Source organism: Procambarus clarkii, chromosome 13 (genome assembly GCF_040958095.1).
Source record: "Procambarus clarkii isolate CNS0578487 chromosome 13, FALCON_Pclarkii_2.0, whole genome shotgun sequence".
Taxonomy (NCBI): domain Eukaryota; kingdom Metazoa; phylum Arthropoda; class Malacostraca; order Decapoda; family Cambaridae; genus Procambarus; species Procambarus clarkii.
This window is the reverse complement of record NC_091162.1, coordinates 20,091,551-20,116,849: the sequence shown is the minus strand read 5'-3', so window position 1 is coordinate 20,116,849 and position 25,299 is coordinate 20,091,551. Positions and strand designations below refer to the sequence as shown.

Sequence of the window (25,299 nt, the reverse complement as noted above, 5' to 3'; positions counted from 1 at the left end):
CGTACCTAGTAGCCAGAATGCACTTCTCAGCTTACTATGCATGGCCCGATTTGCCTAATAAGCCAAGTTTTCCTGAATTTATATATTTTCTCTAATTTTTTTCTTATGAAATGATAAAGCTACCCATTTCATTATGTATGAGGTCAATTTGTTTTTATTGGAGTTAAAATTAACGTAGATATATGATCGAACCTAACCGACCCAACCTAACCTAACCTAACCTATCTTTATAGGTTAGGTTCGGTTAGGTAGCCGAAAAAGTTAGGTTAGGTTTGGTTAGGTAGGTTAGGTAGTCAAAAAAACATTAATTCATGAAAACTTGGCTTATTAGGCAAATCGGGCCTTGCATAGTAGGCTGAGAAGTGCGTTCTGGCTACTAGGTACGACATATATATATATATATATATATATAAACAAACTATATCAATACGAAATAAATTTAATATTACTGTATATTTTAGTTCATGCTATTTTTTTTTAATAATACAGTTGACGTTTATTGAGAACTGATAATTTGTTGTTCAAAATAAAGCTTATTATTATTATTGTTATTATTATTATTATTAAACAAAAGAAGTATAAATGGTGTTCTTGGTGAATGCAAAATATGTTTAATTTATATATTTTTAATATTAATTAAAACGTTTAAAACGATCACTAAACGTTTAATAAAGAATATTTGATTTATAATGTTTTCAGTCAACGTTTTTAATAATGTTTTCAGTTTTTGTCCAGTCGAAATATAATGTTTTTGTCTGGTCAAAGATAAGGCATTATTTTTGTAAAGTCAAAGATAAGGCATTATTTTTGTAAAGTCAAAGATAAGGCATTGTTTTTGTAAAGTCAAAGATAAGGCATTATTTTTGTCCATTCAAAGATATAGCATTGATTTTTGCCCAGTCAAAGATAAGGCATTGTTCTTACATTTGCCTAATCTTATTTATGTTACAGTGTCTATATATTTGTATCATAAAACAGATCTTTATATATTGATGCAAGAAAATTAGTTTCTATACTAATTAATACCTGCATTTCTTAAGCATGGTTTCTCCCCCTCTCTCTGTCTCTCTCCCTCTCTCTCTCTCTCTCTCTCTCTCTCTCTCTCTCTCTCTCTCTCTCTCTCTCTCTCTCTCTCTCTCTCTCTCTCTCTCTCTCTCTCTCTCTCTCTCTCTCTTTCCGATGTACTTGACCCTTCTCCAGTTTGGATTTAAACTTCATCACAGTTGTAGCTTTTCTCCTTATTAACTGCTCTTAAGGAGAATGTGAAATAATATAAATAGTTTTTCCTCCCTCAACACCTGAAATTGAACGTCTTGTATCCGGCTCGAGGTCCAGAACTCATGTGTTTATTTATATAATCTATGGAGATGACTCAGGTGTTTATTTCTTGAAGAAGAACATTCTCTTTCTCCTCATATATGGTGTCGTCACATATATACTTCATATAATGTGTTGCCGGCAAATATACTTTAAGTCAACCTTACACAATTGTCAAGGGTTAACTTACTCACCATGTGTTGAGAGTAAACCTACTCATCATTTGATGAACTTACTCACCAAGCATTGAAGGTGAATTTATTCATTATTTTAATGCTAACCTTATTCATCAAAGGTTGAGGTGAACTGGCTCATTACATGTTAAGGATATATGCTTTTTCATTACATGCAAATGGGGGGAATTTTATTCATCCCTTTCGAGAGCTTGTGAACGAACTCGTCATGAATGCAGGTGAGCTTACTCATTACATGTTGCAAATCGACTTTTACTCATCGTCAGTTGAAGGTCCTAGATCATCACGTGTTCTGGAACTATCTGAAATGCATTTTAAGGATAAACGTCAAGTGTTAAGGATAAACGTACACACCAGGTGTTAAGGATAAACGTCCACACCAGGTGTTAAGGATAAACGTACACACCAGGTGTTAAGGATAAACGTACACACCAGGTGTTAAAGATAAACGTCCACACCAGGTGTTAAGGATAAACGTACACACCAGGTGTTAAAGATAAACGTACACACCAGGTGTTAAGGATAAACGTACACACCAGGTGTTAAGGATAAACGTACACACCAGGTGTTAAGGATAAACGTACACACCAGTTGTTAAGGATAAACGTACACACCAGGTGTTAAGGATAAACGTACACACCAGGTGTTAAGGATAAACGTACACACCAGGTGTTAAGGATAAACGTACACACCAGGTGTTAAAGATAAACGTACACACCAGGTGTTAAAGATAAACGTACACACCAGGTGTTAAGGATAAACGTACACACCAGGTGTTAAGGATAAACGTACACACCAAGTGTTAAGGATAAACGTACACACCAGGTGTTAAGGATAAACGTACACACCAGGTGTTAAGGATAAACGTACACACCAGGTGTTAAGGATAAACGTACACACCAGGTGTTAAGGATAAACGTACACACCAGGTGTTAAGGATAAACGTACACACCAGGTGTTAAGGATAAACGTACACACCAGGTGTTAAGGATAAACGTACACACCAGGTGTTAAGGATAAACGTACACACCAGGTGTTAAGGATAAACGTACACACCAGGTGTTAAGGATAAACGTACACACCAGGTGTTAAGGATAAACGTACACACCAGGTGTTAAGGATAAACGTACACACCAGGTGTTAAGGATAAACGTACACACCAGGTGTTAAGGATAAACGTACACACCAGGTGTTAAAGATAAACGTACACACCAGGTGTTAAGGATAAACGTACACACCAGGTGTTAAGGATAAACGTACACACCAGGTGTTAAAGATAAACGTACACACCAGGTGTTAAGGATAAACGTACACACCAGGTGTTAAGGATAAACGTACACACCAGGTGTTAAGGATAAACGTACACACCAGGTGTTAAGGATAAACGTACACACCAGGTGTTAAGGATAAACGTACACACCAGGTGTTAAGGATAAACGTACACACCAGGTGTTAAGGATAAACGTACACACCAGGTGTTAAGGATAAACGTACACACCAGGTGTTAAGGATAAACGTACACACCAGGTGTTAAGGATGAACAAGGATTCACCCTCGCTGTGGGAGCAGGGGAAAATCCTTTGCTACCGCTGTGAAGACACGTGTCTGCAGACGCCTCTGCTGTTAATGCTGCGGATGACAGCAGCAGCTGCACGTCAGACTCTCAGCCCCTCTGTAAATCGTAAATAAAGTGTATAGGAAAAAAATGCATATTTCTAGCCTTTATCTTTCTAGTAAATGAAATGTATCGTGTGAATGAATTAAAAGGTTACTGTGGATTTACGTTTTCTAATGACCTTTTAGAACAGCTATTATTCTTGATTCAGTACCTGTTGTTGTTGTTGTTTCAGATTTAGCTACTCAGAACGAAGTGTCCATGTAGCACGGGCTATGGTGAGCCCGTAAGATTCAGTACCGTTGTTGATAAATATAGTTTAACCGGGATTTTATGATGTGCCCCGAGTGTGTTCACGTCGACATGAAGAAGGTTAAGGTAAGAAGACTAAAGAAGACTGCGAATCTTAAAGAGAATACTTCACGCCGCTGTTCTCTGGAACATGACTAGTCAGGTATGGCCAGGGGCCAGATTCACGAAAGCACTTAAGCAAGCACTTAGGAACGTGTACATCTTTCCTCAATCTTTGACGGCTTTGGTTACATTTATAAAACAGTTTACAAGCATGAAAACTTCCCATTCAACTGTTGTTATTGTTATAAACAGCCTCCTGGTGCTTCGGAGCTCATTATTTTTTTAATAATTGTAAACAAAGCCGCCAAAGATTGAGAAAAGATGTACAAGTTCGTAAGTGCTTGCGTAAGTGCTTTCGTGAATCTGGCCCCTGGGCCTCAGGCAATTACTGCTGGCTGAAGTGGGGCGAACAATTAAGGATCAGTGTTTAATGTACCCCTCTCTGTACAGGGCTCGAACCCGGCTGAAATCAGTCTTGAGGTGAGCGTGTTACCGCAGGGACTTAGTTTTCTTGAAAAAAATAATAGAAGTGCGTAGGAGAAAAATCGATGAAAGTAAAGTTCTGGTGAAGGAGAGATAAGAGAATTCTGTGGTACGAAAAGGTCTAAAATTAATCTATCCTTTGTCATTGAGCAACCCGTCCTTTAAAGGCCAAAGTTCATTCCATTCACCCGCCAAACCCCCAGCTGTTTATGAATGAAAAACGGTTTACACACGACTCGCAACTGATTTCGTTCGAGCACTTCCGGAACAAGTGCTTCACTGATGAATTTTGTTCGAACCACAACGCTGTAAATGCTTCACCCACGTACTACAAATACAAATAATCGCCAACAGAACCTAAACACCTAACCTATGCCTATATATGCACAATATGCTAATATATTATAATATTCATTTATATTTGAAAAAATTCCTTTTTGGAATGAACAGCATGTTAAAATTTATGAATGCGTCTGTGGGGTCGACCGCTGGATGGAATGGACTTGAGTCGAGGACGGGTTACAGCCAGTCCTCCAAACGAAGATCCAAAAGTGATTCCATGCACCCGCCAAACCCCCTGTTTATGAATGAAAAGCGGTTTGCACACGACTCACAACTGCTGACGTTCGAACATATCCGGAACAAGTGCTTCACTGACGAATTTTTTTTTCGAATCACAACGCTATAAATGCTTCACTCACGTACTACAAATACAAATAATCGCCAACAGAACCTAAACACCTAACCTAACCTATCCTATGCCTATATATACACAATATGTTAATATATTATAATATTAATTTATACTTGAGAAAATTCCCGTTTTAAATGAACAGCATATTAAAATTTATGAATGCGTCTGTGGGGTCGACCGCTGGATGTAATGGACTTGAGGGGAGTCGACTGTTGGCAGCCGTGGAGTGAGGACGTTTCTCGACCCTCCGTGGCTGTTGGAGTTGTTTGCTGTTTTGGTCGCCAGGTGGTGTGGGCGTCATTGCCCTACCAGTTTTGTTGCCTGCCTGGCTGCGTTGACGTGGCAGTTCTGACATGGGGGGCCATCTTCCTCCTGTTCAGCGTGTGAACTCCGTGGGCATGGAGTTTACTTGTAAGGCTGGTTATCCGACCATCGAGATGGTGATGTGTGACATGCTTCGTGTTCCGGTGGAAGCTGTTTACGGTGTGGAGCTAGTTTCGGCCCATCGGGTTGTTATTAAGTTCGTGGGGGAGGACGAGTACCGGGACTTCCTCCGTCGGTACGAGGGGCGTACGTTGCCGTTGCCAGACGATGCCGGCTCTGTGGCGATTTCGGACCGCAGTGGTACCCTGACTTATGTCAGTATCCATGGTGCGCCCCTGGAATTCCCTGATGACCTCCTCCGGCGTTACTTCGGGGGTTTTGGTACTGTTGTCAGCGTGCGGGTGAACACGCTCTCCTCGGGGCGGTATGCTGGGAGGCGTACAAACATTCGCACGTTGGGGATGCGCCTGCGGTCGGATATACCTTCTTCTGTCCGGCTTATGGGGTACTACGTCCGGGTGTATTATGCCCGGCAGCCTCGTACCTGTTTCCGGTGTGGCCTGTTGGGGCATCAGGCTGCCGGATGCTCTGAGGCCCCTGCTGCTCCTGTCAACTTGTTCCGCGACGAGGATTTCCCGCCGCTCCCTCTGGAGGCTGTCTCCGGTGATGTTGATGAGGTGGTGCGCGTCCCGTCTGCTGCTGCAGCTTCCCCGGCGGCGCCTGCCGTTCCTCCGGTTCTTGTCGTCCCTCCTCCGGTTCTTGAGGTACCGTCGGTTGGTCTGCCTGATCCTGTTGCTGTTCCAACTGCTCCCATGGGCCTTCCTGGAGCTCCCTGTGTGACGTCGCTGTCTTCTCCCTCGTCTTCTGATGCTGCGCCTGGCCCTGTGTCCGTGACTCGGGTCCCGGATGTGCTTGGTGCTGGGGTGACTGCGGAGCCTCCTGCTGTGTGTGGCCCGGTTCCCCCTGTGGTAGAGGCTGCTGCCGTCCTGGCGTCGGTTCCTTCGGCTCGTGGTACCCGTGTTTCTGGGTCACTTACCGGCTCGGACGATATCCGGCCGGTGCCCAAACGTTCCCGGCGTTCGTCTTCTTCCTGGGCCGACGTTGGTGACTTCAGTGACTGTAGGGCTTCGGATGTTGACAGTGTGGATACGGATGCGTCGATGTCTCCGCGGTTCGTGGTGGCGGAGGTCCATGTGCCTGCTGGTGCTGGTGCCTGTGTCTCGGACGTGCCTTCGGTTCTTTCTCCGCTGGGGGACTCTCCGCAGTGGGGGGTGGTGGCTTCCGCTGCCAGGGATGGTGTGGACTCTGGTGCTGGGCGTGGCCTGGTGGTGACGTTACGGAAGGATGCGCGCCGTCCGGGTTCCCTGCTGTCGTCTGGTGGTGTGCCCGGGGCCGCGGGTACCCCTGTGGTGCGGGTGCGCGTTGGGGCCCTGGGGGACGTGTTGCCGGCGTCTGTGATGCCACCGGGTCACTGGTCGAAGATTGCCGAGTTACTGCTGTCTGACGGACCGGAGTGCTTTCGTGGGGGGCAAGTTCCCTTCCTGTGGGGGCGAGTGGCGACTTCTCGCCTCATGAGTTCTACCATCTGGGTCCCCAGTTTGCAGGTGTTTGTTGCCCCGGTTCCGGATGTTATGGCGTCCCCGGTGGATGGACGAGACCCTTGGCAATGGGTGCTCTGGGAGGCGTTCAATGTAAGATTCCCGCGGGCCAAGTTCCCGGGCAAGTATGTGCTCTGATTTCTTGTGTATTTGCTCTATGACATGCTGTGTGCCCTTCTGGCTGTTTGTTTGCCCTGTTCTGTTATGTGCTTCTGCCTCTCCCTTTGTGCGTAGCTTTGCCGTGTGGCATATTAGTTTCTAGTGCTTGGCGTCACTCGTTTCGCGTTTTGGCTTAGCATTTCGCCTTTCCTGGCTTTGCGATTCACCCTTCACGGGTACGCCGGGGCGCATCCGATCCCACGATCGTCGTCGCCCCTAACTCAACAACAACAACATAATGGACTTGAGTCGAGGACGGGTTGACCGTTTCCCTGGCCGAAGATCAAACCGGAAAATCTATCAACTACCATGTGGCCCCAGGCGATGTTCTTAAGAGTTTACCGCTTTGGTAATGTGCATAAAATAGGTCGATCTCAGTGTTGTGTAATGGCCTTTTGGGGGGTTAGTAGCGACGCTAGTGTATTAGGCTCTTAATGTCACGGCGGCTAAGGCCTGATCATAACAGACTTTCCGTTGTCAAGGGCAGGGGCCAGATTCACGAAAGCACTTACGCAAGCACTTACGAACCTGTACATCTTTTCTCAATCTTTGGCGGCTTTGTTTACAAATATTAAACAGTTAATGAGCTCCGAAGCACCAGGAGGCTGTTTATAACAATAACAACAGTTGATTGGCAAGTTTTCATGCTCGTAAACAATTTAATAAATATAACCAAAGCCGTCAAAGATTGAGGAAATATGTACACGTTAGTAAGTGCTTGCGTAAGTGCTTTCGTGAATCTGGCCCTAGGAATCCTGACCTTTCCCAGGATGCAAGCCACAAAAGTTGTCTAATTCCCATTATACCCATTTACTGCTAGGTGAACAGAGACATGAGGTGAAATAAACGTGCCCAAACTGCGCTACATGTCTGACTGGTGCAAATGTATTCTGGTCAAGTCATTAATTTAATGGTAACGTTGTTTGCCAAATCCGGCGTTGAACTTTAAAAAGAGACGTCAACCTGCTTTTGTCAACAGCGGAAGATTAAAACAAAAATAATCAAAAGTGAACAAATATATTATCTGAAACAAATATCTTATATATATCTCAATACTATACATAGAATATTATACTATATGTTAATGTGGTTCATGCAAGAAGTAACATACATATATAATTCTCATAGATTTAAAAAGTACAAAATAATAGGATTACGACAAGGTTAAAACTCAAATCGGTCTGCTAATAAAATATTTTAAAAACATTAGAATGGTGTATTTAAGAAGAGATAACAATGCTAGAATTAGATATTATAAAATACATACGATAAAATGTCAGTTTGAGTTCAATATTTTACATGAATTAAAATAAGTAGTTCATTAGGTTATTACATAAAACAAATAAGGACCATTACAAAAATAAAAACAATAAGAAACTAATGTTCTATCACCGGAACCTTCATTTAAAAAATCCATAAATATAGTGTAAAAATAAAAATAGGTTATTATATATATCTATCTATCTATATATTTATTTTATCTATCTATATATATAATATATATATATATATATATATATATATATATATATTATATATATATATATATTATATATATATATATATATATATATATATATATATATATATATATATATATATATATATATATATACGCCACCTTTATATTCAGTAATGCACTAATCCAATCATGGATATTTCAATTTAAACAAATCTAATATCTTTCCGTCTAAATATTTAACCCATCCTTCTAAAATGATAAAGTATACCAACTATTTGGTCGAATGTACAAAAAATGGAGTCAACAGTGTTCACGTTTTGTACAATTAATTTTATAAAGGGCACGAAAAAATATACTAAACTTAAATATTCCTATGCCTGGTATAGTATATATGTGTACTATATTAAACCTAAGATAGCGCATATTAAACCTCGTATTGCTTGGACAGGTTACACAAGGTTTGGTTTTTAGTTTACCTATTTTTTTTTAGAAAGCCATTTGGGCTAACTGAATTATATATAAAATATACATACTGTGGTCAACAGTCCATTTTTGTACGTTTAACCAAATACTTTCTAGAGGTACTAACGTTATGAGAGGACGGGGCTGAAAGATTTACTGGTAACCTTAAAAATAATAGGAACATTGACAAAGACAAAAATGCACGTTTTAACAAATATATACAACCCGTTCTCGCACTTTTTTACAGTCAATATTGACTTATTAAATACGTGCATATGTGACATACTAAACATACTAGTTTACCTTGAAAAGCTTCATAGAAAACACCGACCTTATCTAACCTTCTTAGTATGTTAAGATAAGCATCTTTTTGCTTCGTAATTACAATTATTACTTAACCTATACCTATAATAGGTATGGGTTAAGTAATAATAATAACCTATACCTATAATAGGTTAAGTAATAATTGTAATTACGAAGCAAAAAGATGCTTATCTTAACATACTAAGAAGGTTAGGTAAGGTCGGTGTTTTCTATGAAGCTTTTCAAGGTAAACTAGTATGTTTAGTATGTCACATATGCACGTATTTAATAAGTCAATATTGACTATATGAAAGTGCGAGAACGGGTTGATATATAAAAGGTTTCAACATGTATTAGCCAGATTAATACACGAGACCATACATAAGACAATACCTAAAATCATACATAAGACAGTGTAGGAATAGCTTTCACATAGTTACTAATCTGCAAAACACATATGTAGCTATTACTTTGTTATTTATTTATATCCCTGCACTACCCCTAAATTTGGGATTTCCACTGCCATTAAAAGCCCATATGAACTATATTGTGAGTTACATTCATACGGACTGTGGATCATTTATAATATAAATATGTTTTACATTATATACATGTATATAAATATAAATAATATATATATAAATCTATATATATATATATATATATATATATATATATATATATATATATATATATATGTGTGTGTGTGTGTGTGTGTGTGTGTGTGTGTGTGTGTGTGTGTGTGTGTGTGTGTGTGTGTGTGTGTGTGTGTGTGTGTGTATGTATGTATGTATGTATGTATGTATATATATATATATATATATATATATATATATATATATATATATATATATATATATATATATATATATATATATATATATATATATATATATATATATATATATATATATGATATCCCTGATATCCATCAAATACATATATCACATCGTTACAGTACATGTTTGAAAGCCTTCCACTTAACCTTGTAACAACTTAACGACTTGACAGACCACTCGGATGATACGTCATTCTTCAACGAAATATTGCTGGTGAAAATGCTGACGCAAATCATTATCGTTTTCAGCAGGCGGTCTGTTAAAGTTGTTAGCTGGCATAGGCGATGCCCATCTCAGACACACGTTATGTAAAATGGCGCATGCCACTGGAATACAGAGATTATTTGGAAAGATGGGCTCCATTGTGTTCTCCAGACAAGGAAACCTACGTTTTAGTAAACTGAACACTTCATTAGTTATTTGGTGTGTGACATAATGAGATAAGTTGAACATGTCTTGAGCCAAGGTAACCGGATTATCATGAGGTCGCTGAAAGTATGGTTGAGACGGGTAGGAGCTGTCCACTAACAACAAACTGCTGTCGTACGTCCCATACTCCAGAGCACTGCAAAGCGTACTCTCTCTGAATATTTCCCAATCGGTGTCCGTACATGAGTTCTGAACTATAATGTGGGTAACCTGGAGATGTGGGCCACACACAATTAGCACCTTCATGAACTGGCGGCCATAATCCAACCGTGTAAAGCCGACTTCAGTACCGATATTACGCTTCACAGCTACCTCCATGCTATTCATACATCCGATCAATTCGCTTATCTCTGCTACGCTTCTGAAGTCCCTTTTGAAGTTGACTATCTGTTGATTATCCGGGAAGTTTAGGTATCTCTCCCAGAGAGAGGTGCTCAAGGCTTTGGAGACCCTGATAATACACAGCTTAGCGCTCCTTCTAGTGGCTCCTAAGATGACCATAGTGTCGTAAGCTTTGCCCGTAGCGTAGTACGCAAGTGTACTCAGTAGCTGCAGGTGAAGCGGAAAGTCTGCCAACATAATTGAAAATGTACTCGATTAATAATACTACTAATAAATACATTTTATTAACATCAAGGTCATATGTAAGCATTTAGAAAATTAGTATAAATAAAGTTTACCATGATTTGCCATTTTTGGAAAAGATAAATTTAAAAGAACAGGATTACAATAGGCTTTTATGACAATAGGCTGTATAGGCTGTATGACAACCACCAAGCTAGTATTTGAGTCACACCTCCCCCCCCCCTCAAAAAGTATACATACATACGTATATATGTATGCGTAAGTGTCCACTTGGGAAATGAAATGAAAATTCCGAACGTTTTCGTATTTCACCACATTATCAAGGAAATAGAGCATAACCGAATCACGTCTTTTTTTTATTATTCTCTCTCTCTCTCTCTCTCTCTCTCTCTCTCTCTCTCTCACACACACACAAACAATGATGGCGCTGATGGCTGAGTGGACAGCACGCTGGATACGTAGTCCTGTGGTCCGGGCTCGATTCCCGGCGAAATCCGATTCCTCGATTTCTTTCACCTGCTTCCTGGAGGTGTGTGGAAAAAAGTAGTTAGTAACAATTGATTGATTGACAGGTGAGAGACGGGCCGAAAAAGCAAAGCTCAACCCCAGCAAGCACAACTAGGTGAATACACACACACACACACATGGGGCGCTGGTGGCTGAGTGGACAACACGCTGCATACGTAGTCTTGTGGTCCGGTGTTCTATTCCCGGCGCTGGCGGAAACAAAAATGGGTAGAGTTTTTTCCACCCTGATGCCCCTGTTACCCAGCAGTAAATAGGTACCTGGGAGTTAGACAGCACGGGCTGCTTTCTAGGGGTGTGTGTGTGTGTGTGTGTGTGTGTGTGTGTGTGTGTGTGTGTGTGTGTGTGTGTGTGTGTGTGTGTGTGTGTGTGTGTGTGTGTGTGTGTGTGGAAAAAAATGGGTACATTGTGTATTTTTTCTTCTTTCTTCTGTGTTGGTTCGGGGTCTTGAAGTGGGTAGAATGTACTTACGTGTTAATTGGCTGTTGATTGCTGGTGTTGAATTTTTGATGTGTAGTGCTTCGCTGATGTCGAGCCTCCTGCTGTCGCTGTATCTATCGATAATTTCTGTGTTGCTTGTTAAGATTTCTCTGGTGATGGTCTGGTTGTGTGAGGAGATTATATGCTCCTTGATGGAGCCCTGTTGTTTATGCTGAGATTATATGCTCCATCAAGGAGCATATAATCTCCACACACTACCAGACCATCACCAGAGAAATCTTAACAAGCAACACAGAAATTATTGATAGATACAGCGACAGCAAGAGACTCGACATCAGCGAGGCACTACACATCAAAAAGTCAACACCAGCAATCAACAGCCAATTAACACATAATTACATTCTACCCACTTCAAGACCTCGAACCAACACAGAAGCAAGAGGAGAAAATACGTAATGTACCCATTGATTCGTGTTATTACTATGTAAAATTATCTTTACCCATTAATTTGTGTTCTGTCACCTCACCCAAAAACATTTGTGTCATATCACCTCACCCAAAAACAAATATAAGCATGAAACGGAGTGTATAAAATTTGTCTTTGAAAATGTAAGAAGTCTTTTGTGAAACACTAGGCGTCAGACCATAAATAAAATGTGAAAATGAACTTTGAAGAGTTAATTTTTCAATTACCTTCGACAGTGAAGAAAAACGTAAGAAATATTGAGAAGAATCGTGTTAGAATCATTAACCTTACCCTTTCGGCCATATTCAACAACATATGTTCACAAGAAAGACTGCTACCAAAATATAATAATATATATATATATATATATATATATATATATATATATATATATATATATATATATATATATATATATATATATATATATATATATATATATATATATATATATATATATATATATATATATGTGTGTGTGTGTGTGTGTGTGTAGGGGGCTGTAAATCTGTCCCCCGACCAACAACACGACTACAGGAATACTAACCAATATTTGCAAGTGAAGTGTAGCTCAGTTCCTCCAAGACGGTGACTACTGCTGCCTTAGACATTCTGAACATGTTTAAGAACTGTTCCTCCGGCATGGCAAATAGGTTATCCCCCTGACGTATGTGGAAAGCTCGAAGACTCCTTATCCTATCAGCCTCGCTTGGCGCCTCATTGTTGGCAATGATGAGTCTTGCCATTATACTTGTTATTTTCTGTGTGAAAAGAAAGGAAACTGGGTTATGGTTTGTTTATGGTTAAACAATCGCAGTTACAAACCTCAAAATATATATCAACATATCAGGTGGTGTAAACTTATACAATGATACACTTATATACAATGAATATTGTAGTGAAATTTTGGCTATTTTGGCTAGGCTTTTGAATAATAGAGATCAACAACAAGGTTTTCTTATGCGAACTCATTTAAATATACTTATTAGACTTTATTTTAAAAACTTCTAAATGTGAAAAAAATAGTTAAAAAACAAAATTCAGAAAACCAAAAATTTGTAATTCAATAAAAATTATTTTACCTTCATATATCTAGTACTAAAGGGTGGGGGAAGCTGGCAGTTATCCGGTATGGTATATCTCATACTCCACCCTTCCAACCCCCCATTCCACCTGGTATGGTATATCTCACACCCCGCCCATTGAACCCCCCATTCCACCAGTCTTCTTTTTCCCTCTCTCCACAACCCCACTCTTCTCTCACATCTCCCTTCTACCCTCCATTCTCGAACAGACAGACATTTCCATTTACATATATACAGAAGCGGGTACTCGGCTGCACCCCAAGTCTCTTTCTACCCATTACTCACCTTCCCCCTACTTAGCCTTTGACTTCCTCATCCCCCCCTTACCAGAAAATTTATTAAGAACCTCCTTTTGTCCTCCCCCACTCCGTCCTAATAAGTTTCGCAACATCAAGAAACTCGTACTAAAGAGCCCTTATCCTAACCTACACCGACCAACCTATATATCGTTTCGCAATAAAATATATTTTTCAACTGATTGTATCTCAGATTATTCACAGTACATTACTGATACTGGCCTAAACTTTCATAACGGGCATTGAGTGGAAAATCTTTCAAATCTGATCTCAACTAACCAAGTTTTGCTAATGTTAATGAAATTATGGGGATTCTGAGAGCGATGTTTCCCCCCCAACCAAAACGAAATTTGGAAGTGATTTAAAGCAGTCGTTGGAGATCCCAAGCCTACCTGAAAGAATGAAACATGGATCACAGCCCCTGCTATAACCACATTAACATAACTATATGGTTAGTCCTATATAACTATATGATCAGTCATATATGCACCTACGTCAGCAGGTGCATGTACCACCAGATAAAATTTGAGCCAAGCCTATATAAGCACTCAAGAGTATATAATATATGGCTTCCCATCGTCGGGGACAGGATATAAAGCCTGTATACGGCTTATCGAGGTCTTATATATTATATATTGCGAACAAGCTTTTGAATGGTCCCCAAGCATATATGCAACTGAAAACTCCACACCCCGAAAGTGACTCGAATCCGGACCGCCAGGAGCACATTGCAACTGGTGTACACGGTGCCTTAATTAAACCACTCGACCATCAGTGACAGTACAAAAGGCAGAGATAGCCGAGGCTATTTGAACCACCACCCAGACGGCACTTTGATGGTAATCTTGGCCATAGCTATTTCATCAAATCACCTCATTTTTATGGGGCCACGTGAGCAACACAAATGCGAATATTATACATTATGTATATATAATATATAACACTTGTTTAACTCCCAGGAATACCCATTTATACTACTATAGGTGAACAGCGGCATCGGGAGTAAGGAAACATACCCACACGTCACTATCCTGCCGCGGGGATCGAACCCAAGACCTTTCGGTTGTGAGTGGGCTGTGCACACCTAGTTGTGCCTGCGGGAGTTGAGCTTCGGCTCATCAGTCCCGCCTCTTGACCCTCAATCAACCAGTGTAAATACATTGCACAGTCGGGTGGTGATTCTATTTTTATTTGCCCCATAGATATGCAGATCTCCTTTGACGACAGGGCGGTGATAGATGGAATAGCTAGTGTTGGTTACACTTGATCTCAGATTGATTAAGTTCTTATACAATATACAGTAATGTATTATTTTCCTCAGTGTTGCTGGTCTTTGGGATAAACAGTCACTATACCAAGAATGATCGAATAAAATAACATTCTTTGTGGATTTAGTTTATGCTATTAATGGCTGTCAACTGCCCTAAATGTACTGACAAGAGGGAAAAAATACATAATTACCTCGCGCTAAATATGCTGTAATTCGTCCTGCCCGGCTGCCGCTGGCACTGACCAACATCATAAAGCCTCTTAAAAACTTGACATGAGAATTGTAAAGACTATTTTATATAATCATATACCATTATATTCTATACAGGTTCCCATATAAATATATCAAATAAATATTGGCTATATATTTGGTAGGAGAATTTAATATTATTGAAGATGCTCAATGTTTTGTTGTTCCAACATTACGCGGTGACCTGTCAGCTGTGTCCGGGACGTAAACAAACAGAGACGTGGAGGCTCTGGCTGGTCACACATTAACTCCCACCCTAAAAACGGTGAGAATACAGAATTTATCCCCTAAATATATGTAATGTATTGCCAGAGGAACAATGGGGGGTGTCAAATAACGCGGGAATACACGTAATATTCGAGTTCTGGTCGTCCTGTACATCCATAGACTGGATGGTGACGGGATAAACATAGTTCCCATCTTCCTACTAAGGCCCTAGAAGGCAAAAGAGGTAATGGTTACTGGAGGCCTGAGGAGGCTGATGTGAACCCGATGCATGTGTAGGGGTTATACATTTGGATAGGCCTAAAACAACCCTGATTGTGGTGTGCAATTTAAGGGCCGGAACAACCGTGGACATCTTCAAGAGAAAACTAGATCATTTTCTCCAAGGAGTGTTGGACCAACCGGGCTGTGGTGGATATGTGAGCCTGCGGGCCGCTCCAAACAACAGCCTGGTGGACCAAACTCACAAGTCAAGCCTGGCCTTGGCTTGGGGAGTAAAAGAACTCCCAGGACCCCATCAAGCAGGTTAACTCTGCTGGTGGGGTCCTGGTGCTATAAAAGGACCAATATTCCTGTACCGATACCGGTACTAAATATTGTATTTTTCGGTGTCAGAACTATACCCACCTGTTTATTAAAAGGAGATAAAATATCAATGTATCGGCTGAAATGTTTATAACACCGATAATACAAACATTGGCTGATACCATCAACTCATTGGTACACCATCAAATCAGATAAAATGTTTATTCAGGTAAAAGTACATACAAGATGAGTTACAAACATAATGTTGGATTTCTAGATAGAGCTAGTATGTACAATGCCTAAAGCCACTAATACTCACTGCATTTCGGGCAAACTATTTTTCAACTATTTCTCTGTGGTCGTATGCTGAGACTTTACACTGCTAGGGGTTGAAATATATCTGCAGATTAGAATTTAGTGTTGGATTTCTGAAACCTCACTTAGCCTAATGATGCAGACGAGGAGTCACAATAATGTGGCTGAAATATGTTGACCAAACCATACACTAGAAAGTGAAGGGACGACGACGTTTCGGTCCATCCTAGACCATTCAGGCAATCGACTTGAGAATGGTCCAGGACGGACCGAAACATCGTTGTCCCTTCACTTTCTAGTGTGTGGTTTGGTTAGCCTAATGATCCCGAGTCAATTGTCCTTAAATCTTATACCAAATTTAATGTAACCTAATCGTATCTGTAATTATCAGTAACACACATGGTATGGTGCTGTTAATTTTTTAACCTAGCATAATGTTTTAAATTATATGTAGATTTTCTCACTGCTTATGTTATCATCCACTTAAGACTGATTAGTACAGTGATGTCCTCACTTCTTGAGGTCGGCATTCGATTCTCGACGGTTCAAGTGGTTGGGCACTGTTCCTTCACTCCGTCATCATACTCCAGTTCCTTGTTCTTGTATCCATTCCAAGTGTTGTATTGTCATATTAGCTTAGTATTACTTAGTAATTACTTACTTAATATTATTACTTACTTAGTATTATTACTTACTTAGTATTATTACTTAGTATTATTACTTAGTAATTACTTAGTATTATTACTTAGTAATTACTTAGTATTATTACTTAGTAATTACTTAGTATTATTACTTAGTAATTACTTAGTATTATTACTTAGTAATTACTTACTTAGTATTATTACTTAGTATTACTTAGGGTGGGGTAAGAAATTTGCATAGTTAGCATAAATTAAAAAAAAGCAGTGCTGTGTTGGGTTGGTATAAATTGACGAATGTTCACATTTCAGGTTTCATGATGCCAGTTCAGGCAGATGGTCCAGAAGATTACAAAGCAACATATAAGACCTTGAAAAGAAAGTTAAAACTCCTTATTTATGTAAGTACTAATACAGTAAACAAAAATGATAAATATATGAGGCTTGGGTATGGTATAGGTATCTGGTGTACAAAAGGAGGAGTATGGTCAAAGTGTACATCAAAGGATTCGACAAAGCTCGTTACCTGTTAAAACGATTATGTATTATTAGGATTGTGGTATACAGCCAATGTAATACAGCTTAGGCTGTATTATGTTGGCTTGGGCAAGATTTCAAAGTCACTTTGCAAACTGTATTCTTTATGATGTTCCTTGCATCCATATACTGTATAGTATTAAATATGCTAGATCTGGCTGTTGGTATGTAATTCATTTGCACTCTGGCTTCCTGTCCCCCGACACAATGAATTATTATTATTATTATTATTAATTCAAATTTCAGTTCAGTTTATTGTTTCAGATCATTTTCATGTGTTTTGCTTTTAACCTCAATAAGGCTTTGCAGCATTTACTATTTTGTTTTGAAAAATTTCTATCCTTGAGAAATTAGCAAGTGTCTTGATTCCAACCACTCTATGTACTTACTCCAATAATACAAATAATACAGTATATTTCTCCAAAACACACTGTAGGAAAATGAGTGCTTCCAAGAGGAACTACGAAAAGCTCAAAGGGCACTACTTCGTGTACGGCGGGACAAATCTTTTCTCCTGGACCGACTTCTGCAGTATCAACGTGGCCCAGACTCCTCCTCTGACTCGGAGCAAACAGAAGAATCTGATACAGAAACTGACACGAAGATTGAAGCAAAGAGGTAAGCTTAAAAAAAAGCCTGTCAGCAGTCTATTAATCTTTGTCGTCCTCTTGTGCATTAATAATTCAGTTCCGAAGAATCTAACAGAGCAGGTTAATCCTTGAAGAAGTTGTGATTTTAATTTCACCTATGTAAGACTGAATGCTGTAGTACATTATTGAAGTTCTGAATTTAAATGACTGGCAGGCAGCTGGCGAATTAATAAGAGCACTGGATAATTTTTTAGATGAGGAAATATTATGGCAGCAGATGGGGTGCATGTATTTTTAAGCAGAACAACACCTAATAATAATATGTTCTTTAGAATGCAAGTTTTATAGGGAGGGGGGGGATGATCAGAGTACTGTACTGTATTGAGATGCTGCAAGCATGCTGAGGCTACTGTGGAGTAGACTTCAGATAGTACTCTATAATAAAGGTGAAGGCTGAAGATAGCGAAGTACTGTATACTGTTATACAAGGGGAAGGATTAAGAAGCCATCCTTGATTTACATAAGTGATGCTTTTCCCAGAGATCTTAGTGTAAATTCAAGCTATTATATAGAACAAATAGGAATGTATTCCAGAGACCTCCAAAAATCCAGTTTTCCTGCACGATTGTCTTTATCCTCTTCATGAACATTATTGCTAAATATTTTGGCCATTATCCATATACAAAAACAGGACATCAAAAGTTGCAGAATGTTTGAGAGATGCCTTGCTGATCAAATGTAATCCAAAAGACCATAAAATAGAATATAATTGTGAGGAGCCATGAGGCCAGAGCATTGTGTTTGGGCATCTCACACCAAAAGTACATCTTTCACATGGTAAAACTCATGTCAACTTGCCTACGAGCAAATCCTATTTTGCACTTCTTGTAGTGTGAATTCACATTATACGAAGTCGCACAAATTATGGGCAGTTTTTTAATGAGGCCTAAGAGAGTAATGTAATGAAGTATTCCAAATTGTATGCATGAAGCAGCCATTAATATTAAAGAACAGTGAGATTACTGTACATTCTTGCTTTTGAAAGTGGCAGGCAGTGTAGTATTTGTCCGGATGAAGACAATTTGGAAGTCGGAGAGCTGAGATCTTAAGTGTAGAGGAAAGAGTAAACGGAAAATGAGGAGAGTAAATGGAAGAATGGAAGAGTCCCCTTCCATTATTACTCTGGCACAAGAAGAGTAAAAGGTGTGGTAAACACCCTTGGAGAAGGAAATAAATATATTGTGTAGGTGCAAATATTTTAAGATTGATACCATGATGACCAAACCACACATCAGAAGATGGAGAAACGATGAACTTTCGGTCCATCCTGGACCATTATCAGGTCACATGACCTGATAATGGTCCAGGACAGACCAAAACATTGTCATTTCTCCATCTTCTGATATATGGTCTGGTCATCAAATCTTCAGCCACGTTATTGTGACTCATTGTTTACAGATTGATTCCATCTAGTTTTTGGCTATACTGTAGTGGATCTTGTTCTATTATTCATAAGTTTACAATAGTTTACATTTACAGTTCCTTTTGAACCGTGAACTTAAAATAATTTATTTGATCTATAAATTACGTGGTGCATAATGGGAGTGTTTTGCATAAATTCCATTGGGTTATGGTGCCAATGCGAAGGAAACTTATGACAACATGAAGCAGGTTTTGAGGTGCATAAACGATGACCAACATCAGTGACAGCTGTGTGGTGACTTGAAGGTTGTTGGTCTTGTGATGGGTTTGCAGGACAGATACACAAAGTACTGCTGTTTTCCTTGTGACTGGGATAATTGTGCAAGAGAGTCCCATTATGTCATGAGAGACTGGCCATCATTTAAGCCTGGGAGAAAACTGTTCAGCATCCACGACTTGTTGAATCGAGCAAGATTTTGTCACCACACTTACACACAAAACAATAGCTAATCAGAAATTTTAATTATTATATTTAAATTCAGCACATCAAAATGCCAATACTGTTCTGTACCGTTCTTTTCATCTCGAAAGCAGACAATTTTTGAAAATTTGTTGACCCGTGTGATGAAACAATGCTAGTGAAAATATTTACACTCTTGGGAAGTATAATAATCATCACATCAGTAACAATGAAAAGATTAAGAAAAGTATGCAGTGCAATACACCAATACCACGTGAATGCAAAGTAAATGAAAGCAAACACACACATGGATACTTATGCATTTCTTAAAATTGTTCCTAGTTATAGGTAAGAAAAAATGAAGTGATTTTTGTTTTAATTTACACGACTGTACAGTACATGGTTTGAACTAAAAGCATGAATGGAAGTTAAAACTTAAATAACAGCAGCCTGCCAAGTATGTGTTTTATTTTCCTGTAGTGCTATTGTTGACTTATTTTAGAGCTCTGCATGTTTGAGGTAGAAAATTCTTCAGAGCTGTGAATTTGTTAAGGATTCTTAGGGATTTATACATTTTATGTTGTACTAAAGTAACCATAAAGCCAGAATAGGCTGCAATGTCAAACTGGGGAAAAAAATGCTTTTGATTTCCTTTTTGTTAGAGTATTTTGCTCAGTTTATCTTACTTTATAGAAAGTTTTATTATATAAAATCAGATTTGCAGCCTGAAGCATAATTAAATTTCCTTTTATAAGTGGATGGTGCTTATTTAAGTTGCAGGAAACGTTTGAGCATGGAGGGCTCCACCGTCGGGTCCTCCAACTCCCAAGGCTCGGTGACCAAACCACCTTCAAAGAAGAAAAAATCCAGCAATAACAACAGTAGCAGCAGCAGCAGTGTCAGTAAATCCAGCAAACAGAGTGGAAAGCAGGTAGTGTTTAGTGACAAGTTTGTCTCTACTTTGAGGAGAGTTTTGCAATTAAGATTAGAAATACAGGAGTATTTTGGCTTTTGATTTATTTTATTTTCATGTCTTCAGCTCCCCAGGGAGGTATTTAAAAGCTAAGGGGAGGGATTTAAGCCAGGGGGGGGGGGAGGAATATCAGTCGGGCGGGAAAGAACTCCAAAGTGGGGAAGAATGTACTCTGAAAAAATTTGGGGTTGTAAGGGAAAGTATATGACCTCGGGCCTTGATGACCTCTAGCATAGGAGATTGTTTCATCTTCTGGTGGATATCACAGTATTTTCATCACATTTTGTAGCTTATAGAAGCAAATTAGCTTCAATCGACATTGAAGTCAGTGCAATACTGTATCTGAAACAAATCTGCAAGAATCGGATATTGTTGCAATAAATATGCACCAGTTTAGTACTCAAAATGCACATATTGTCATCAGGACATTGTGTCAATCACTACACCTGCACCTCCCTACTTGGTCTCGCTTTCCTTGCTGTTAGAGCAGCTTATTTCATATTCTGAAGGATAATATATTCAAGTCGACTACTGTCTAAACTCACTTATTCGAATTATATGGGAAGGAAACCCCCCCCCCTGGATAAGCCAGACATGCGATAAGCAGAATTTTTACCAGAGAAGTCCAAAAGTGAACATTTTCAATTTTTTGTACCACAACCAACATAATTTGGATTTCCACATACAACTCTACAATTACAAATTTACCAGTACAGTAGGTACTGGAGGTACAGTAGGTACTGGAGGTACAGTAGGTACTGGAGGTACAGTAGGTACTGGAGGTACAGTAGGTACTGGAGGTACAGTAGGTACTGGAGGTACAGTAGGTACTGGAGGTACAGTAGGTACTGGAGGTACAGTAGGTACTGGAGGTACAGTAGGTACTGGAGGTACAGTAGGTACTGGAGGTACGATAGGTACTGGAGGTACGATAGGTACTGGAGGTACGGTAGGTACTGGAGGTACGGTAGGTACTGGAGGTACAGTATTGGTAAAGTAGGTACTGGAGGTACAGTATTGGTAAAGTAGGTACTGGAGGTACAGTATTGGTAAAGTAGGTACTGGAAAGTAGGTACTTTACAGCTCATGTACTACAAAAAAAATGAAAATATAAAAATGGAAACCACGTACAAAATGCAGTTAAATCATAACAGAACGAAAAGGCAATGTAAAGGATTTGGGTGTACTCATGTCGGAAGACCTTACATTTAAAGAACACTATAAAGTAGCCGTCACAACTGCAAGAAAAATGACAGGTTGGATAACAAGACCCTTTCACACTATAGATGCTATACCGATGATGATACTTTTCAAGACGCTAGTGCTCTCTAGAGTGGAATATTGCTGCACAATGACAGCCCCTTTCAAAGCTGGAGAAATTGCTGACCAGTAGAGCATGCAGAGATCCTTTACTGCTAGAATCCCCTTGGTAAAACACCTAAACTATTGGGACTGACTAAAGAGCCTAAATCTGTATTCTCTTGAGCGCAGGCGGGAGAGATACATAATAATTTACACATGGAAAAATAGTAGAGGGGCTGGTCCCAAACCTGCACACAGAAATTACACCACATGAGACCAGAAGGCATGGCAGGATGTGCAGAATACCCCCGTTGAAAAGCAGAGGTGCAACTGGTACACTGAGAGAGAACTCTATCAACATCAGAAGCCCGAGGCTGTTCATCACGTTTCCACTACATATAAGGGGCATAACTGGCTGACCCCCTCACAGTGTTCAAGAGAGAACTGGATAAGCACCTCCGAAGGTTACCTGATCAACCAGGCTGTGATTCATACGTCAGGCTGCGAGCAGCCACATCAAATGGCCTGGTTGACCAGTCCAGCACCAAGGAGGCCTGGTCGACAACCGCGCCACGGGGTCGCTAAGTCCCGAAATCACCTTAAGGTAACCTCAAGGTAAGTACTGTAATTTAATCCATAAACACACAAACTTTAGCTTACCTTGTTATAGTTTGTCGTCTTGACTGATGCTGCATACAGTATTGTACAGTAATGTATATCTTCAAATAAATAATAATTTTTAAAATTTTCATAACCTAACTTTACACAGCACTAAAATTACTGTACAGTACATTAGCTTGGCAAGGTCAGTTTTGACTACCAGTTGCATATCCCCCTTCCAGCTTTGCTGGTTGAAGACTGTTGGCTTTCTAATGCTGCTTTACTGATTTTTCTACTGCACTCTCTACTAGGACTTGCACCCTCACTCTCACTGGTTATGTATTTTCTGAATTCATCTTTTTTCTGGGGGGAGCCCCATCGGCTCCCCGGAACTATCCAGGCTGAATGGATATGTATAACTTTCTGGCATCAGTCAATGCATGGAGTTCTTGCCTACTGGGGACCACGAGCCAGAACCTGGCCCCCTCTAGAGAGGCATGAGGAGCACTGGCCTATAGAGACCCCCCTTATGATTGGGAGCATTCTATGTCTGCCATTGACCGGGATAAGCACCCAGAAAGGTAGGCACCCCAAAACAAACCCCTATTCTGGTAAACTATTGCGACCAAAGACTGAACCGGTGGACAGAACTCCCCAAATGAAAATTAGCAAACAAGCATGACGTCATCATGTCGCCGCTGTCTGTGCAACACCCCCCCCCTCCCCAGGAGGGGGAAGGGGGGAGCCCCAGACCCCACTGTCGGCGACCCAACCATTAGTTCTTAGGCTGATGGGATCTGGTGCAGTCGTGCCTCTGGCTCCAGTTTTCTGTTGCAGTTCTGTACCTTGTGGTGTGAGCTGTCACTTCAGGTGGTGCGTGGGCCAGGAGTGATATTCCACGGTGCTCGGACTGCATGTGCCTAGGGTCACCTTCCTTAGGTGTCCTGTAAGTACTGCCCTTGGGGCTTAGGGCCACTTTCCCTGGGTCACCTTGGGGTCTACCTCCGCTGTGCGGTTTACTGCTCAGTACTTGGCCGCCCTTGGGGTCAGCTGGGTTTTTTCTTGCCCTTGTTTGTCTCTGGGTAGGGGGTAGTTTTCGTCACTGGCAGGGGCGCAGGGTACTGCACAGCTAGTTTTCACCATTAACAGCGGCCGGCTCTGTTCCGCCCGGGTATGTTGTCCTCTTGCGGGGTTTTTCTTTTGTTTTTGTTTTCTGCCTGGTGGGGGGGGGGGTCTGCCTGTTGGTTCCCCTTCGCTGTTCTTGGGGTATATCTATATTTTTATTTCTTCATTTTGTGTTGGTGATCCTCCCCGCTTGGCCCCCGTGAGTGTACACGTTCCGGGGGTTCCGCTATAGCAGTTGGTTTGGAAGTTTTGGGTGCCAGTTCACAGTACTTTGCCTGGGCTTTCCTTAGCGTGTAACCAAGGCTAAGGGCCCTGGAAAACCCCACGGGGGCTACATGGTCCGATGGATGTGACCCCTGAGTCCCCTCTCGCGTCCTGCGAGTTTGAAGGTTGCTCTGTCCCCTTGTCTCAGGGGGACGCTCACAGGTTTTGCCTCCGCCATGCTGCCTGTTGGGTCGGTGATTGTTTTGACCCGGAGTCGTGTGACGTGTGTTGTCTGTACGTACTCCAATTCACCCAGGCTACTGTGCCTGATATGCGGGTGAGGGCAGCTGAGGTATTGCATGCTCACTTTAGGTTGCTGCAACGCGCTAGGTTGGTTGCTGCCCCGGATGCCCTGAGACTGCCCCATTTTGGTTATAGGGACCCAGACCTTGGGGTGAGAGTCGCTTCGGCTCTGGTTCCGTCCCCCCCCCCTCCAAGTCCTTCCCCTTCTGTTGCCCATTCGGCCCCCTCCCCCCCCCCCCTCCCTTGCTGCCAGCTCCTAAACGTCTGAGGGTTTCGGAACTGGGGCAGGGTATAGTTGGTTGTGAGACTCTGGCGGTCTCGGGGGTGTCCCCTTCTGGGGCGGTGGCGAAGGCGTTCGAGCTTGGTCCTTCTGCCGGAGCTTCTGGGTCTGGCCAGTGGACCCCCTTGTTCGTGCTTTTTCGGCTGCTCCCACCTCTTCTTTGGGGGGTGAGGGCTCAGGAGGACAGCTCGGCCCCAGGCCCTCTGGGCGAGGTTCCTGGGGTTGGCTTAGGGGCCTTAGGGCCACTTAGGGCCAATTGGATTTGGTGTCCATCCCTCCCCGGGTTCAGTTCCGTGATCTCGCGGATTCTTCAATTCCGTCTTTCCAGAGGTTTCCAGCTTCCCGTGTTTCGTCTTCGAAGGTGTTGGAGGCCTTGGCGGCTTACCTCTTGCGTGACCCGGATTATGTCTTCATGATGGATCCACATTCCTTCGTGTATGGATCCACTGGTTCGTGCTGGTTTCGTTATGAAGTTCCGTAGTCGTCCTGGTTGGCAAACTGTCCTCTCTTTTCGTTGGAGGCTTGGCACACGTTTGTTGGTTACGTGCGCTTGAGTGGCGAGAGGTTTCTACGGCATTGCAGGTTTTCCTGGGGGGCGACTTTGAGCATCTTGATGCTTGTTTGTTCGCCCCTGCCCTTCCGCGGGATGC

At 41.2% G+C, this 25,299-nt stretch overlaps 2 protein-coding genes across 5 annotated transcripts in view; one reads left to right on the top strand and one right to left on the bottom strand.

Moving 5' to 3' along the window:
- Positions 1–9,831: 9,831 nt before the first annotated feature.
- LOC123757356 (putative nuclease HARBI1) lies at positions 9,832–15,133 on the bottom strand. The gene is made up of 3 exons (XM_045740924.2): positions 15,093–15,133; positions 12,798–13,011; positions 9,832–10,802 (listed from the first exon to the last, which is right to left on the bottom strand). The coding sequence occupies exons 2-3, from the start codon at positions 12,994–12,996 to the stop codon at positions 9,994–9,996; spliced, it is 1,008 nt and encodes a 335-aa protein (XP_045596880.1). The 5' UTR covers positions 12,997–13,011; positions 15,093–15,133; the 3' UTR covers positions 9,832–9,993.
- A 184-nt stretch (positions 15,134–15,317) lies between these two features.
- Positions 15,318–25,299, top strand: part of LOC123757240 (INO80 complex subunit E) — a 35,498-nt gene continuing 25,516 nt past the window's right edge. For 3 of the 4 annotated variants that reach the window (XM_045740751.2, XM_045740748.2, XM_045740750.2), the window contains exons 1-4: positions 15,318–15,415; positions 17,166–17,254; positions 17,827–18,008; positions 20,637–20,793. In XM_045740751.2, coding sequence (XP_045596707.1) covers positions 17,171–17,254; positions 17,827–18,008; positions 20,637–20,793 — 423 coding nt within the window. In that variant the 5' untranslated portion in view covers positions 15,318–15,415; positions 17,166–17,170. The remainder of the gene's footprint in view (positions 15,416–17,165; positions 17,255–17,826; positions 18,009–20,636; positions 20,794–25,299) is intronic. The other variant, XM_045740749.2, reaches the window with a different exon arrangement.

Bases quoted from the DNA above. Each gene is read 5' to 3' on its own strand.
- LOC123757356 (XM_045740924.2), bottom strand. From the start codon at position 12,996: ATGGCAAGACTCATCATTGCCAACAATGAGGCGCCAAGCGAGGCTGAT. The intron at 10,803-12,797 runs GTTAGTATTCCT...TTATGTTGGCAG, and splicing joins CACTTCACTTGCAAATATTG to ACTTTCCGCTTCACCTGCAG.